Raw genomic sequence first — 17550 nt, 5'->3', positions numbered from 1 at the left:
GTGCTCTTTGAAATGTTGGTATAAAGGGCGGTGGTTTAAGGATGACCACCAACACTGGAACGCTTAATGCAATTCCTGGAACTCTTCCAAAACTGGCAAGAAGCTGGAGTCTTCTGCTAGAGGAAGTGTTCTCAATTTTGTTCCTGGAATTCTTCCAAAACTGGCAAGAAGCTGAAGTCTTCTGCTAGAGGAAGTGTCCCATATTGCCAACTGAAGGCATGCTCAGGGGCATCTTTGTCTCTGGCTACAACTCTGATTCTGGTGTGACAGGTTGTGGCTCAGGCTCGCTTGATGTGACTTTGAAGCTTGTAGATGACCATCATTCCCCCCCCTGTCAGATACAATGTGAGATGATGGAGAAAACTCAACTGTAAGACTGTTCAATACTCTGGAACAAGTTCTGACATGTGATTGGAATATCTTCTTGGCTGTTGATGCCCATTGCCAAGAAGCGATCCATCCAAGATGAATCTTTGTTCTTGCAGGGTGTTTGTTTCTGAAGCATATGTTTGAAGAATGACTTGTTTTATGATAGTGCTTACATGGATGAAGATCAAAATAGTGATCTTTCAAATGGCCAACTCGGTCACAGTGTTGACATTTCACAATCTGTTGTTGTTGTTGTCGTTGTTGCTGTGGAAGAGAGGCAGAGTGTGGAACAACTGGAGGTGAACTGTCATGAGGAGCAGGTGAACTGTCATGAATGAATCCAACACTCTGAAACTAAATGGGGTTTGAGTAGTCTGGAATATGAAAGGAAAAGTCCTTCTCATATCCAAGACTGGTTCTGTGCTTGTTGTGGACAAGTTGTTCCCAAGGTCTGATGATGGGCTTGGGAAGTGCAGACTAAGTTTCTGCATTTGTATCTAAATCTGAACCAACTGTAACATTAATGACTTGCTTCTGATGGGTTGCAGTCTCAATGTTCTGAACAGAAACATGTTCAGAATGATGACTCCTCTGTTTTAATTCTTCTTGCTGAAGCTGAGATTCAAGCTGTAAAAAATCAATTTTCTCTTGTGCATTTTGTAGACATATTTGAACATGAGCAAGATTGACTTTGCTGATTTTTACTGTGTCTTCAACAATACATCGTATCAGGGTTTTGAGGAACTCTAATACTTCACCAATTAGAGCCATTTATACCTTAAAAACTGATCACAACTACTACTTAATGCAGAAAAGTAATACCCACTCACAGTACACAGCAATATCCTTATAAATGTGCAGCAAATGATCAGTGTGCAACAAGAAGCAATAGGTAGAATTCGAAGATGTTGAAACCGGATCAACTTGAATTGCTTTACAGTAGGCCAAGAAAGTCTTGAAGCATACCAGGAAGTAACTTAAGTATTCATTCAACACTATAATTCTTTCTTTCTCAAAATTTGCAAGGAGTCAACAAACTAGATAATGCAGATTGGTTCTTATTGAAAACTTTTATATCTCAACACCTGATATAGTCATATAATCTCAGTAATAGCATCTACAATAGACCAAGTTCTGGCACCCAATTTCGTTAGCTCATCAAAACTATCTCTTGAATATAAGTCTTATAGAATATCAAAAGACTGCAGCAATGTCTCTGAAAAAGAACCAAACAATCATACAACTTGTTTGCAGTTATATCCAAAATAACTCAAAAACAATGTTGGGAAGAGTTCAACTTTAGCAACTGATTTTTTTTTTTTTTAATGATGAAATTGATGCACCTCAAGCAGTTCCTTCTAAAGCTGAAGTAGGTCTTCCACCTCCAGCTATTGCAAGTACAGTTAAAAAACCACTGGTAGCAAAGAGAATTGTTGGAAATAAAACCGATGAGCTTGGTGTCAAAAAGGATTACAACTAAGCCAAAAGAGGATCTTTATGATCAAAAGCCAGAAGAACTTGCATCTACTAGCATTCCTTCAAGTGAAACTACAACAGTACATGATGCCTCTTGTCCTTCTCGGTTCACATACATGGAGAATAATTCCAATTCAAACTCAAATGGTGGAGCACATATCTCTGGTCATGTTCCTCATGTCGCTGGAGCAGCGTTCTTAGCATGGAAATTTTCCAAACGAGATATACAGGAACACATTTGCCACGCTTGCAAAGTAGTCACAACAACATTGTGTCAATATGAATCTTAATTTGAGCCTCTAGCTATCAAGCTCTCGGATATTGAAGCTCCATTAGAACCCTTTGCGCTCTATCATGATTTTAATTGCTCTCTGCCTGTCATGCCACAAACGCTAATGTTTTGTGCATATTTTCTATTCTAAAAAATATGCTTCTTGGTAAAATTCGTCGAGCATTTGATAGACTCTGGTAACACGATGAACGTATGACTAGTTTGGGAGCTGTTTGAAAACTAGTGTTATTAAAACGGTGTCGGTCTAACTCAGAATGGTGGTATTAAACTACGTCCAGGTTGGCTCAAACTTGAAGCAAGTAATGTATTGATTTTACAGGTGGACACGGTTATATGATATGGCAAGGAGACAACGTATACAACGTAATAGGGTAATACATATATATGAACAACGTATATATGAACAACGTAATAGGGTATATATGAACAACGTGTATATGAACAACGCAATAGGGTAATACATATATATATTCAACGGTGAAATATGGGAATACCACCGGGGACTATGGGAGAGTCAGCATATGTGTAGTACAGACAACGTATATGCAGTCAACACACAAACAATAATAACGATACCAAGGACAGCGTGAGAGTGGTAAGGAAGGTGGAGGTTCCAACAGCGTTCTGACACCAAACAACGTTCTAAAAGCGTTCCAGCAGCGTGATACCAACAATAATCAGTATTGAATCATCTTCCTTTACTCCATCAAATTTTTCACATTCTCTGAATGCCAAAATCAAATCCACCTCTCCTCCTTTCGTAGCCAGAATGGTCCCAAAATTATTTACTAGACACAGTCGGATGAGAGTAAATATTTTCTTTTGTTATTATGCCACAGTGAATGAGAAAATCTTTTCAGGAAATCTCAAAGGCAGTCACATAATGGAATCATTGGACAAATAGAAAATCCTGTTCAAGCCAAAAATACACTTGCCTCTATTATTCCTCTTTGTCACTACAGCAATGAATGCAGTTGGGCAGCAATCCGGCAACTGATTCACCAGCTCCAGATCGGTTCTCGTGTCCAAGAATGAGCAGTAGGTCCTGGGTTTGAGCACCTCGAAGGAATTTCTCCGGTTTCTGAATATGCGGTTATGGGTGGTAGCGTCGCAGGGCCTATAGCTCAGTGGCAGAGTGCTTGAGAAGAGATCAATCAAAATAACTGAAAATATCTCGATGTCAAGAGGACACCGGTTCAAATCCGGTCGGGCCCTCCATTCACTACAAAAGATTGCAGGTGGCTACTATACAAACTTTAAAAAAGGCCCAAACCTGATGAAATTGAAAATGGCAAAGTAGCTCTGGAATGTGTTTCCAATTTTATGGAGTGCAGTCATCTCGAGTCGGCGTTGTCCATGTATTTTAGCAGATGGGAAGCCATTCAGCGAGTCCACATGCACCAGGTAACGATACTGATTGGAAAGACAGGTTCTGGAAAGAGTACTGAGTTGGTACAGTATCTTGCAGACACGGGGTTTGCCAACAAAGGTTCCTTGGTATGCACACAACCCAGGAAAGTTGCCGCAATGTCTCTACAACAAAGAGTTGCGGGAGAATGCATATTCAAGTATTATACCCTTGGCTCTTCTGTGTTTTCTCTCGAATCCAACATTGAGAAACTTCATCACTTTATAAATGGCGGAATAACGAGACGGTAAGTGCCCGACTCGATGGCTTCATCAACGGCTCTGGCAAAAGGAACCTCTAGAAGATCCGGTAGCAGGAATCCGGCGTCTTTACCGACTATAGAAAAACATATGATATCAAAATTCAGGCGGAGAAAAATGTCCTGTATATCCAACGAAGATTTCTTCTTGCGCGATTCTTAGGAAGGCAAGGCCGCAGGAAGGCAAGGTGCTCAGTAGCGTCAAGTATGCATGGAACGTTACAGGTAATGAAGACCAGGCCAGCGCTATTCAAGGCAGCTCAGACATAGGTAATGAAGACCACGTCAGCGCTATTCAAGGCAGCTCAGACACAGGTAATGAAGACCAGGCTGATATAAAACATTTGAATTTGCAGATCTAGCACGCCAATTTTACTATTTCAGGATTATGGGTAGAGGTGCAGGACTGACATGCACATAAAAGGCCACAGAAAAACAAGCGGCTCTGATACCATGTTAAACACACATGGGCAACAACATAAAATAGGAAAGATAAAACATTACAGTACATTTTTTTATTAACAATTGATATACATTTATAGTACATATTGTGACCGTTGGGTTTCACATCCCAAGGTCTCTTGGACTCCTTTTGTCCATTCAGCTTCCACACTAACCCATTGAAGATTAGGTGTCCAACAGAAGAGATAGAAAATGTCTCTTCAAGATTAGTAGAGGTTGATGGAATATAATAAGGAGTTGGAGTAATGAAATCTTAAGGCTTGAATTTAGGTAAATGTAAACCCAATTCTTCCTCAGATGAAGGTGATTTGATAAGAATGGATGAGACTTGATATGACTCAAGTGATTGTATTATAAAGGCTTATGGAAGATCTACTCCTCTAGAATGGAGTTCAGAAACCCTAGGAGGTAGTTTAGTCCAATCAGGATGGGATGGTACAAATGAAAAAGGATCTACAAATGAGATGTCTTCAAGGTGTAAAGCTGAAGAAGAAGAAGGGGTTCTATGTCTTCTCCTTGAAGAGGCTCCCCTAATAAGTCTTTTTGGATCTGGTAGAGGGTTAACAATCTCAGAATCAGAATGTGATATAGTGTGCTTAAAAGGAGCCAACTTGGACTAGTGGAATCGCCAGGTGAAAGATTTTGACCTATATCCTTATCCTTTATTCACCTTAAAGGAAAGGGAGAATCATTGCCCCAGGGAAAATTTAGCTTTCAATCCTTTGCTCCCCGACAACGACGCCAATCTAATGTTTTCCTTTGAGATAACCTAAGGTCAATTAGTTATGCCAAAGAATCTATAATGTTTTGTTGTTTTAAATGATTGGATGACCAGTGAACTGTTTATATATAGGTGCTTTAAACTTAGATATGTCCTTAATAAAATAATTTTTTTTTTTTTTTTTTAAACTGCATATGGTTATTGTGATTTTAGTGGGATGGATAAGTAGAATATGGAGAAGTATAATTGATTTAATATTCAAACTGAATATTTAACCATTTATAAGCAGAAATTAAGAAAACAATGTTTTCTTAATCAACAAAATATAAACAGACTATCACATAGATCTAGTGCAATTTATACTCAAAGAGGAATTTACAATAACAAATAGTTCTGTAAATTTATCTCTTATTTAAATTACAACTTCACAAAGGATCCAAAATGAAACTGAAATTCAATTAAATTTTAAATCAAATAACTGCAAAAGACATGATTTATATGGAGAAGACATAATGAATAAACAAGATGAAATACAACTCACTAAGAGACAAACCATATGAGGCAAATCCAGAATCTTTTATTATCTAAAAAATGCTCCATCTTAGTACAAATCTGCTTGATAACTTGTTCAAGGGTTCAACCTTGAATACTTCGACAAAATGAAGTATTTAAACAAAATTTACAAAAATATTACAATTAATTCCTGAGTGACACGAAATTCTATTATTAACTTAGAACTAACAGAAAAGAAATAATGCGATCAAAAGGAATGCATCTGTTGAAGTGATCTGAACATCTGGCCCTGCTTTGGAGGAGAACAGTGGTTGAGTGGCCACTATTCAGGTGCTGTGCTGGTGAAGCTGACCTATCTTTTAATACTAGAATTCACACAACTTATCCCACCTCTCTTCTTCTGGAATAGTAATCTTTGTCACCTTGCGGTAGATCTCATCTACCTCAGTATACCGAGCAAAAGTGGGTTTTACTGCAAAAATGTGTTTTATCTCATGTTGGATAAAACTTATGTTGCTGATAGCTTCGTAAAAAGCTCTCCCTATCATAGAACCTTTGATGTTGGAAGACTTAGCTGTATCCTTGGAAATGTCCTAAAGCTTCTTCATGTAGTCTTCCCTGGTCATTAATTTGTCATTGATCACAAATAAGGAAGGCAAACCTTTCTTGTTCAATGCATCTATTCTAGTGAAAAACCTATTAACTGCTACCTCCAGAGTGTGACACTTCTCTGTCAGTTGTACAACCAAGTTCTTCTTTGTTAGAACTTTCTTTACCTCCAGGATGGTTTTTGTTCTGTCATCTACTCCTAGATCATCCAACTCATATCTATTTTTGGAATTGAGGAACTTTATGATGTTGTTGGTTGTAGCAGGCATTTCTCCCAATTCAACATTGATAGTAGAAATGGTTTGCTTGGCTTTCTCCATCAATTCCTTCTGCTCGAATATAATATGGATACATGGCCAGATTTCATCTATTTCTTCAATGATATTGTTCCATATGATTTCTTTAACATGACCCAGTGTGTAGCCAATAGAAGACTCAGCTGCTGACTTCTTCCATGCCTCTATCTAATTTTGAGCTCTCTGTAGCTTTGCTGCATGAAAAGTCTCAGTCTTCATTTGATGATCCTGTAGAAGTTTGACTTGATCCTACAACTTTTTGATCTCTTTAGTCTGGAGAGACATGTTTTGTACTACATTTTCCAATTGATCTGTAGCATCTCTCGTACTTGTTGTAGAAGATATGGCTGTAGGAATGGCTGTGATAGGGAGTGCTTCCAAAGGGACAACAACCATTTTGGGAGTTTTCTCCTTTTCTTTAATCAAATTTTCCATTTCTGTCTCCATTTGCTTCAGCTATGCACTTTGATCCATGATGAGCTTCATTATATCTGCCTTTTGTGTCTCTGTTTCTTCAATATCCTTGGCTAGAGGATCTTCTGTAGCTGGAAATTTTAACTGCTTCCTTAATGCTGCTATGTCTAAATTCTTTTTCTTTATAATATCTTCTGCAACATTGATGTTTGAAGGGTCATAACCCACTTTGATCACCAAGTCCTCCAGAGTTTTAATCCTGGTGTCTTTAGCAAGTGCATAGACATTTTCCATCTTCAGTTGTGATTGAACATTGGCCAATGTAACCTGTAGTTTAGACAAAATCAGAGCAGTGTTAGTGACAGTGGAAAATATCATTTCCCTAGTCTGCTTATGCATCTCCATTTGGTCAATGGGATGTATATCTTTTACATCAAACTCAAATGATGTCTTCTTGTAGTTTGATGCTGCCTTGGGCTGGGGAACCTATGCCTGGAGGAATGCCATTTGCATTTTACCTTTCTCTGAATCAAAGGCTGACAATAGCCTGCTTTGAGAACCAGAAGTCTGCTTCCATAACTGGTTGTAGGTGTTAATCTTCAAGGCATCATTCCTTACTTTTATCTCCTTAAAAATGTCCATTATACTTTTCTCTGTCTCCCCTGTAGTAGATGTGCTAGTCTGCATAATTTGCTGCTACTCTTGTGAAGTTGTGGAGGTAGTGGGAGACAGTGTGGTCTGATCACCCACTAATGAGGAAACAAGTGGCTCATTAGTGGTGATAATGTTCTGCTCTGAGTCCTTGCTAAGGCTTAGTTTGGAACTAAGCTTGGCCTTCTTCCTATACATAATTTTAAATCCTTCACTGAAAATTTTAGTCCCTAAAGGGGACTCTTCTTCTCTACTTCTCTTAGTTGTTTTCTCCTGCATGGTAGGAGTATGTACTGTAGAGGATGATACCAACTGTTCCTCTGCCTCTTGTAGGATATTATCAAAGCTGGTTTTGTACTTCTCTATCTCTGGTCTGGCTGTGTGAAAATAAGGAGTAGATTTGGTTTCTACTCTTAATTTAGAAATGATCCCTAATGGATCATATGACCAGGTAAAGCTAAGGCTGAACTGCATTTCTTTTAGTATCTTATCTACTTCTTCCCCTGCCGCCCTGCTGTTGCAAATGAAAGGCCCAATCCGTGTTGTAATTTTGAACTGGGACTTCTTCTTGGCAGTTACAAAGTGGATCTCATCCATATTGAGCATCTGCCTTATGTACTTTAGAGCAAAAATCCTCCTTGGAAGGAATTTATGCAGCTTGTAAGGTGAAAACTCACACCCAAATATTCTCAATTCTGTATAGTTTTGGTAGAGGTACCAATCCCCTATCTGAACTTGGTCTGATAGCTGCAACACCTTCCTAATTTGCTAACTGATCCTTGGTTTTATCCTGCTGCTGAGGAGACTGATTGCTGAATGCACAAAAATCTCTATGAATTGTTTATATGTTTATTCCTTCTGTTCCTTCATCACTAGAGTAGTCCAAAAGATGACTGACTACTGGTTCCCTTCTGCATCCAGCTTTTGCAAAGCAAGGTTGATGTTGTCTCCCTAAAAGTATAAGAACATATAAACTAACACAGAAGAATACTTGAATACCTCCTCAGTTGGGAATTTGATAAGCTGTTGATGAATCGAATCTGCAAGAAATTGGCTAAAGTTAAACATGATGGAGGGCTTAGAATTAGTAGAGAAGATGGACATAAATCCTATGATGGCCTCATCTACCCATTGATCTGAGTAGTAGCCAAGGAGGTAAGAGATGATTGTGATAATTTTCTTGGCTCTCTCAGGGAAAATAGAGGAGGGATAGGGAGGATTTTTCTTTGGCAATGAGGCATCTTCTGTCAAGAAAATTTCAAGGGTTTTGGCCCTCTTGGCAAAGTCTAATTTCTAGTACAGTTCAACAAGTGCTTCATAGGAAAAAGGGGTGGCATTCTCTACTGTGGAGGCTTGCATTATCTGGTCTATGGCTTGAGGAGTAATAGTAAATAGAATTTTTCGAGTGGGGGTAATGATGGTCCTTTGGATTGGAAAATAATATGCATGACACTTCTTAACAAACTCTGGGGTGCTGTGGGTATGAGGAAAAATATAGTGGGTTAAATTGGACCCCCACAGTTGAATGTCATTCGATTTGTCAGTGTATTTGTCCTCGAGCCAACAATAATCTCAAAGAGGTCAAATTCACAAAGAGTTTCATGGATTTTAAGGTATCTGTCACCTAAAGGGATGTGGTGAAAATCAATGGGAGGATAGATAAGAGGATTGACAAGTTCCTCTGGTCCCTTGTCCTTTGGAGGCATCTTGGAATAAAGCTAAGGACAAGAGTGAAAATTGGATTTGAGGTTTCAATACATAGAGAGGAGTCAGGTTTTGGGGGCAAGAACAGAGGCAATAAGTTGAAAACGATTGAGCAGACAGTGTCACTCGCAGGTGAAAATGTTGAAGTTTAGTCCAATAAACCTGTAACAAAGCAATAACAGTGACAATGTATGAATTCAGTAACTTGTTAACGAGTGAAAGGGAGGTTTATATAACAGTGTGGTTTTTCTGTTGAAGGTGGCACGGGTCCATTGGATTAACAACTAAACCATTTACTGCTTAACGACTTAATTTTGGAGGGAGCGGATGTAATTGGTGGAGTTAACGAGCAAATGACGTGGCGAAAGGTGAGTGGCAGGAGCGCAATGGGTAGGAGAGCGGTATCAGAAGTGAGGGAAACTAATTTTCGGAGGGGGGAGGGGGGGGGGGGGGCGGGAAGAGTAGTTAGCGGTTTCGCCCAAGGGGGGTCTGAAAAGCTATAATGTTGACATGTAGGGGCGGGCGCGGTTTTGAATACTTCCCATTTCTTAGCCATGGGTATCCTAAAAAGGAAAAGATTATCATTGTTTCTGAGATACATCTAAACCCTCTATCCCGAGGACTACTAAAAGATTCTGATAGAAATTAAATCAAAATTTCAATAAAATTAAAAATAAGAATACTTTTATATATAAAGATATGAAATATATATAATATGAATAATATTACTAAGAACTAGCATAGATCTGTCTGAACTAAGAATCCAAGTGATGAGAGCAAACAAATTGACTAACAATAATAAAGGAAAGATAGGTTTAATATTTTACAAACAACTGAGTTTTTTTAATTAGATTCTTTCTTAAACACAAGAGGGGGGAAGGGGGGGAAGGAGGTAAGGAAAAGATAGGGGGGGAGGGAGATAGTGACAAAGTTGGAGGGAAAAGAGAGAGAGCGATGTGAGGATAGATAGAGGGAGGTGGGAGAGAGGGAGAGAGATGAAGGAAGACAAAGAGGAGGGGAGAGAGACAAAGATGGAGTTGGAGGGGGAGAGAGAGGGAGGAAAAACAAAGACATAGAGAGATAGAGGTGGAGAAAGAGAGGGAGTAATAAGGGAGAGATGGAGATAGAGCGAGGGAGAGAGGAGAGAAGGGAGAGAAGAGGAGAAGAGAGAGATAGGGAGAGAAGGGGAAGAGAGAGAGGGAGACACATAGATGGAGGGGATATAAAGGAGAGAGGGAGGGATATAGTGATAGAGTTGGAGGAAATAGAGAGAGAACAAGAGTGATGGGGGGGAGACAGAGGGAGGTGGGAGAGAATGACAGAGAGAGAGGACCCAATAGAGAGAATGAGAGAGAGAGGGAGAGAGAGATGGAGTTGGAGGGGAAAGAGAGGGAGGGAAGAAGAAAGACACAAAGGGAGAAAGGTGGAGAGAGAGAGGGAGTGATAAGGGAGAGATGGAAAGAGAATGAGGGAGAGAGGAGAGTGAGAGGGAGAGAAGGGCAAGAGAGAGGGAGAGAGAGGGAGAGAGAGGGAGTATGTTTGGGGTTGAGAGAGAGAGGGGGAAAATAAAGACACACATAGATACAAATATAGATATTATATAGTATTATATAACCAATCTAGTTGCATCTTAACCCTGATCTAACAAGCTTGAGCACGATCAAATCTCTCTAGGTGCAAACCTTTCCTCAAATTATGCACTAAAAAAATGGCTTGCACCTAGAGAGATTTGATCTCTCTTGGAGCTTGATAGATCGTGGGTTAAAATGGATCTACGCTAGTTTTTTTTATTAAACGGAAATGATTATAAAATTTATGTTGTAAATTATTATTTTATTTAGAAAAATATTATAGATTACTATTTAAAAAAATAATTTGAAAGAAATAATTATCGAAAAGAAAGTTGGAAAAAAATGATTATTATTCTCTCTATAGAATCAATTATACTCATAATATAATGACATATCAAGTTGTTAAATGGAAAGAGAAAGACTATGCTAATAAATTATCATAGATCCATCTAAAATACAGATCTAACATGAGCAGAGAGGGATCCAATTTCTTTACATACAAACTTTTTTCATGAGCCTACATTATTTAAATGTTTTGTATATATATATATATATATTAGATTTTTAATTTTATTTTGCCAACATGAACAAAATTTCAACTTTGATGACTTGCTTACACCCTTATACATCATACTGAGCCGTATAATGATATCATACAAGTTGTAAAATAAATCTCTAGACTTAACAAGTAGAATAATTAATTAACTATTATAATACATGTAAAATTGAAAAATATTTCTATACAATTGAGCCTGAGATCAATTATTCCATTAATATAATTCATGTAAAATTGAAACATATTTCTCAACAATTAGGCCTGAGATCAAATGTGAAGAAGAATTGCATGAATGCCCATTCGGAAACTAATAAGTATCACCCATTTGCCTGGTTGTAGTTCCAAGTCAGGGAACGAGTCAGAGCACTATAACCCAGGTTCAAATCCCACGGTTGATTGCGCTTTCTCTCTCAATAAGCCACCGGAGATACTCGAAATCAGAAACCTGGCACGGAATCGTGAGGACGCCCTTGTTGTCGAAGCCATAGACGTGCTGAGTTTCTTCCAGCAAATGGAGAAAGAATGGGTGGTTGAAATACAAGATGGGGATCACAAAGCACGTCTGCTCTTCCTGCTCGTCTCCCACATAAACGGGTACGGAGCCCTTGGGAACATCCTTGGGAGGATATTGAGTTTTCTGGCCCTTGGGAACATCCTTGGGAGGATATTGAGTTTTGTTTTCTTGCAGCTCCTCAACAAATCTAGAATTCCGACAAGATAACTGGCGGCCGATATGCCTTTTAGTTCGACCCAGAAGATTCAAGAAATTGGCAGAGGCTTTAGTCTGACCTGTATGCAGATACTGAACCTCTTCAAACCGTGTGGTTGCAGGAAGGGAAGTCGTCCGGCTGAAAGCATGGCCGTTACAAAGATCGGCCGGCTGAGTTTGATTATTTGGAGTATAATGCGATCCCGAGCCCTTTGAGCGAAGAAATTTTCTCCAGAGCTTGACAAACTTCTGTCCCAGTTTCAAACCCTTGGCATCTTCATCCATGTTCATGGCTGGTATAGCTTTGTCGGATCTGGGAGAAAAATGATAAAATTCGAAGAAGTCTTTACAGTAGGGTTAAAGAAAGTGCAAGAGCATGTAGTAGTCGAAGAAAGCAGAAAAGAGCCAGCGATTCGCAACTGATATCACTAACGAAGTTAGGCCGAAGTTGGAGATAGACCGAGGGACGTTACACATTTTGGATTCCGTTTTTTAAGATCTTAAATTCGCATGCGCAGGACTCGATATCCAAACACAGGCACACCCCTATGGCTTGGAAAACGGATTCAATTGCAGGGCGATGGGGAATGTGCTGGAAAATACATGAAATTTGTCATTATTTATACAACAATTCGCAACTTCGGCAGTAGACCGCGTCGCCATGGTCGGTGGCGGACTCGCCGACAGGTGGTCGTTGAAATTGAGGAATAAGTCAAGCGAATCAATTGATTGAAGGTCAGCCATGGGAAGAATGACTCCTCCATTCTTGATTCAGACATGCCGCTTCGAGGAGATCCGACTAAGTGGATTTCTAGGTTCCAGGTGGATGCTTCTCCGACTTATCTCGAGTTTTTAAATTGAAAAATATTTTATCCCTCCATTATTCATTCAGACATGCCGCTTTGAGGAAATCCGAATAAGTGGATTTCGACGATTCTAGGTGGATGCTTCTCCGACTTATCTCGAGTTTTATTCGTTGACAAATCTCGATTATAAATTAGTAGTTAGTTTCGAGGAACAAATCCTCAATCATAAATTAGTAGTTAATTTCTGAGTAACAAATCCCAAGAGCAATCTGCATCTCGAGACAGTTTGGGGAATCTGAATTCCATTCACATATTTAAATTGGATCAACAACCGTATTATTTAGTGAAAGTTTAGAAATTGACGAGGAGGAAATACTTTTTAAACAAGTTAACAGTATTATTTTTCCAGTATTCTCTCGGATATTTTTTGGAAATTTAAGTGATATTTTTTGGATTTTTTTTTGGGTTTAATTTCGATTTAATTTGTTTATAATTTGACATGGATTTATTGAAATCACACTTTTGACAAGTGAATTTTTTACAATCAAAGTGCTCAAAATTTTTTGAGGGTGTATTTTGATATAATTGTGGAAAACGATCAAGTTAGTATTCTTGCATTTTATAATGGATTTTCTCACACTTTTAAATAGATTTCATCATAACAAATACCATGGACAAATAATATAGACTTTCAAATGACTAGATCTTGACTGTCAATTTTTAAATTTCAAATCTCTACAATTTTAAAATTGTGCAACCTGTAATATGAATGTTAATATCAATATTTAATTGAAAATTATAAATATCAATTAATTGAGATTTTGATCTAAAGATTTTAAATTAAAATAAAATATTCCATTTTTAATCTTTGAACAAAGAAAATGGATAGTTGAATTAAAATAAAATAAAGATTAATTAATTATTGTATTAGCATACTAAATATTTAAAATGAAAATTAATTAATAGATTTGACAACTAATCTTTAAAGAATTTTGAACTTTTAATTATTAAAATAATGAACAATTAAAAATAACAAAATTATTAATAATGGAGTGGATTAATAGTAAAATAATATTATTAAATAAAATGTTTAATGAATGATATTAAGAAATTTGAAAATTTCAAACAGAGGAATCCAAGGAACATAGATGAAGAAATTGAGTTATAATAGACGTGGATATTAATTAATTAATTAATTTAGTAATAGACATTTAATAGCAAAATGAGGGACCACAAACCAAAAAATATATTAACATGATAATGATGATAGATTTTTAAGAAATTAGAGAGAATATGCTAGTACTAAATGAGCAAAATATTGAAGGGGGTTGAGGGAGGGTTGTAGGAGAACAAAGAACCTAAGAAAAATAAATTGAAAGATAATGAATGAAATTAAAAGTCTGGAGAGAGTGTGGAGACAGAGGGGTGTAGGAGAACAATGAGCCCAAGAAAAATAAATGGAAAGAAAATGAATTAAGGGAAGGAGAAGAGAGGGAAAAGGGGTGTAAGAGAATAAGGAGTCTAAGAAAAATAAATTGAAATATAATGAATTAAATTAAAAGAGAGAGAAGAGGGCCAGCCATTGACTAAGCCAATGGATAATGGGTTTCCAAGAGCCATTAAGATTGGAGCCATTTTCCCTATTGAAGTTTTCTAGACATTTTTCAATCTCGAGGGCTTCCTAAATAAGATGGGTGGATTGGAAAGGAGTAGGAGCCAGGATATTAGTTTGGTCAAAGCTAATGAGGTACTTGGTGTTGAAGCACTGTTCTTCTAGAATAGACTTCATGACCGGTTGTGAGTCACGTTGACTATGTGCTCCTTCAAATGAGCTTTAAAAGACCTGCTAGTTTGGCCAATATAAAATTTGTTACTTGAACAAGGAATAAGGTAAACTCTAGGACCTAAACATTTAATTTTAAATAATTTGGCTGAGTCAACCTTACATAACATTTTACAACATCACTGTCATACTAGGCTATAGAGCTCCTCTTAGCACAATAAACATAAATAGATTTATAATTTTTTTTTGATCAAATAAGTGTGAATCCTTCCATTAATCTGAACAAAATACATATAGTACAACCCGACTCTGTGATATTTCAACAGAAACCCGGGATGGCAGAACCTCGAACTGAATTTCAAACAAGACTGCAAAAGAAATGAGGACATGGTGATCCTCCCTACTAAGAGTGCCCAGTGTCTAAGCTAAACCCAAACAGTCTGCCCTAAAGGACCATTGGATAAAAGCCAAAAGCAAACATTTCTTTAAAAGGAGATTTGAATTTTTTTCGAGAATTGAACTTTATTTATGAAAGTAATCCTTTGGGTAAAGTTATAAAGACTTTGAACTTTGTTCCACCAAAGGTCTCTTAAAGACTTGGACATAAAAACAAATTAGCATGAAACATTTAATAATAAGATAAACTTTTACTTGTTTTCTTTTAAAATTATAATTATTAATTAAAATAAGTAGAAACAATATTTTATTTTTATTATAGCTAAATAAACCAACGCAATGTGTAATAACTCAATTTAATGTATATGTATAAGTTCATGGTAAAATTATTTAAATAAATAATAAAGTATAATGTATAATAATTCACTTTAATGTATGTATAATTGTATGGTTATCTCATTTAATTGCATGTAGAATTAGTGACTAGGTCATTCTCATACTCGTGTGACACAGGGGCTACATGACGACCTATTCTCCTCTTCATAGACTGAGCTACTCAGGGGGATTTGAACCTTGGATCTCTTTGTTTGCACGATACTTCATATCATGGCGATTGCCAATTGAGTTGCACCCTAAAGACATTTTTGAGTTATAATTAGAAATAAAAAATATTGTTAATTTTCTTATATGTTAATAGTAAAAATGAACTCGCTTCTGGCTGCAGGCCATCCTCCTTCCCGCGCCCGTCTGGTTCCGCTCCCCAGGCTCTGCCTGGCAGGTTCCTGCCTTGCTGCCTCCCTCCTGCGCGCTGCGCTCTCTTCCTCGGGCCTCCTGCCCGGCTCCACGCTGGGGCCCATCCCTGTTCTCGCCCTCTTGAAGCTGGCTTCTCAGTCTTGAATGGCTGGGAACGCCCCCCCCCCTCCCCCCCTGACCCTGAGAACCATGCAGAGCTCTTCGCCTCCCTGATCCCCGATTCCGCCTCTGCAAAGTCTCGTCCCTCTGTCTCTAAATTTATCAAGAAACTGGATGAAATCCCCGAGGTATCTCTTCCTCCTTCTCTGCCAAGGAAATCTGCAATCGCCCTCGCTGAAAGAGGCCTCGTAGGTCAGTTCACTGGCCTCTGGCCTTCCCCAAGATCTGTCCAAAAATGGGTGGAGCGCAACTGGGCTGCAATGACACAAGGGAAAATAGCTATCAGGTTTTGTGGAAGGGGCTATTATACATTCATCTTCGAAACAAAAGAGGACAGGAACCTCATATTTAGAAACGGCCCCTACTTCATGGACTCAAGAGGCCTCTATCTGAACAGATGGACTCCAGACTTTGATCCGGAGATGGACATCCCAAACGCAGTTCCGGTCTGGGTCCGCCTACCTCCAAAAGCAAGTAAAACGATTCAAAAATTTTGAAGGTTACTCAATAGGATCAGAAGGAGCATCAGGAGGTATAGGAACACTCTGGAACAAGAATAAATGGACGCACATCAACCTTCAATCTTGCAATTGGTGGATAAAAACAGATCTCAGAAACAAAGCCTCTCAAGAAGTCTACAGCATATACAACATCTATGCTCCAAACCATTACAGGGACAAATCAACGTGCTGGGATTCTCTATCTTTAGAATTACAGTCCTCCCACGACAGCAACATAATTCTGGGAGGAGATTTGAATCTCATTAGAAATGTGGATGAAAAGCTAGGAGGAAATTTTCATTCGGACCCCTCAAGAGAAGCGCTGGAGGCTATAATCCAGTCTCATAATCTCCTTGATATACCTCCCTTCAACGGGAAATACACATGGAGTAACAAAAGGACAGGCTGCCACAATATCAAGGAGAGGTTAGACAGATTTCTGGTGCAGGAAAGAATCGCAGCAAGCTTCTCTACCATCAAGAGCAAAATCATTCAAGCCTCGGCCTCTGATCACAAACCTGTGGTGATGAGTATGGAGAAAGGGAGAAATATGGGGCCCCTCCCCTTCAAATACAACAAAGTATGGGATTACAAAGAAGACTTTCGCTCTCTCGTTCAAAATCAGTGGGCAAAGGAAGTGTGGGGATCGCCTCACTACGTTTGGGAAACCAAATTAAAATCTCTAAGAACAGTCATTAAACAATGGGCCAAGGAATATGCAGCAAAGGAAAAGAGGAAAAAAATGGATCTGCAACTTCAAATGGAACAGTGGAACAAAGACAAGGAGAACAGCCAATCCACAAACGAAGATATAATCCACGAAAATAAAATGTACAGGGAGCTATATAGACAAAACCGAGCCGAGGAAGAGGAACAAAGGCAAAAATCAAGGTGCCTATGGCTGAGGGCGGGCGACAAAAATACCTCCTTCTTCCACAACAACATTAAGCTTAGGCGCGCAGGGAATCAGATAGATAAAATTGAGGCAGAAGGGCACGTTTACAGTGACCAAGAAGAAATTAAGGAGGCGGCCTTCAACCACTTTAAATCTCTTCTAGCAGCAGCCCCGCAGCAGTCGGACAGCTCTGACTTCCTTAGCGCAGTCGAGAACAAAATCTCAGACCATCAAAACAGAGAGCTGGA

At 38.5% G+C, this 17550-nt stretch overlaps 1 protein-coding gene across 1 annotated transcript; it reads right to left on the bottom strand.

The window, feature by feature from the left end:
* Positions 1 to 11502: 11502 nt before the first annotated feature.
* Positions 11503 to 12581, bottom strand: LOC149184862 (uncharacterized). Its single transcript, XM_089418995.1, has one exon. It carries the CDS (start codon positions 12299 to 12301, stop codon positions 11681 to 11683), a length of 621 nt encoding a protein of 206 aa, XP_089275121.1. The 5' UTR covers positions 12302 to 12581; the 3' UTR covers positions 11503 to 11680.
* Between the last annotated feature and the right edge of the window lie 4969 nt (positions 12582 to 17550).

The sequence above is a fragment of the Pinus tabuliformis genome, chromosome 3_2 (genome assembly GCF_031772625.1).
Source record: "Pinus tabuliformis cultivar Carrire ecotype Pingquan chromosome 3_2, CPIR1, whole genome shotgun sequence".
NCBI lineage: Eukaryota > Viridiplantae > Streptophyta > Pinopsida > Pinales > Pinaceae > Pinus > Pinus tabuliformis.
The sequence above is the reverse complement of the archived record's forward strand: the minus strand, read 5'-3'. Positions and strand labels throughout refer to the sequence as shown.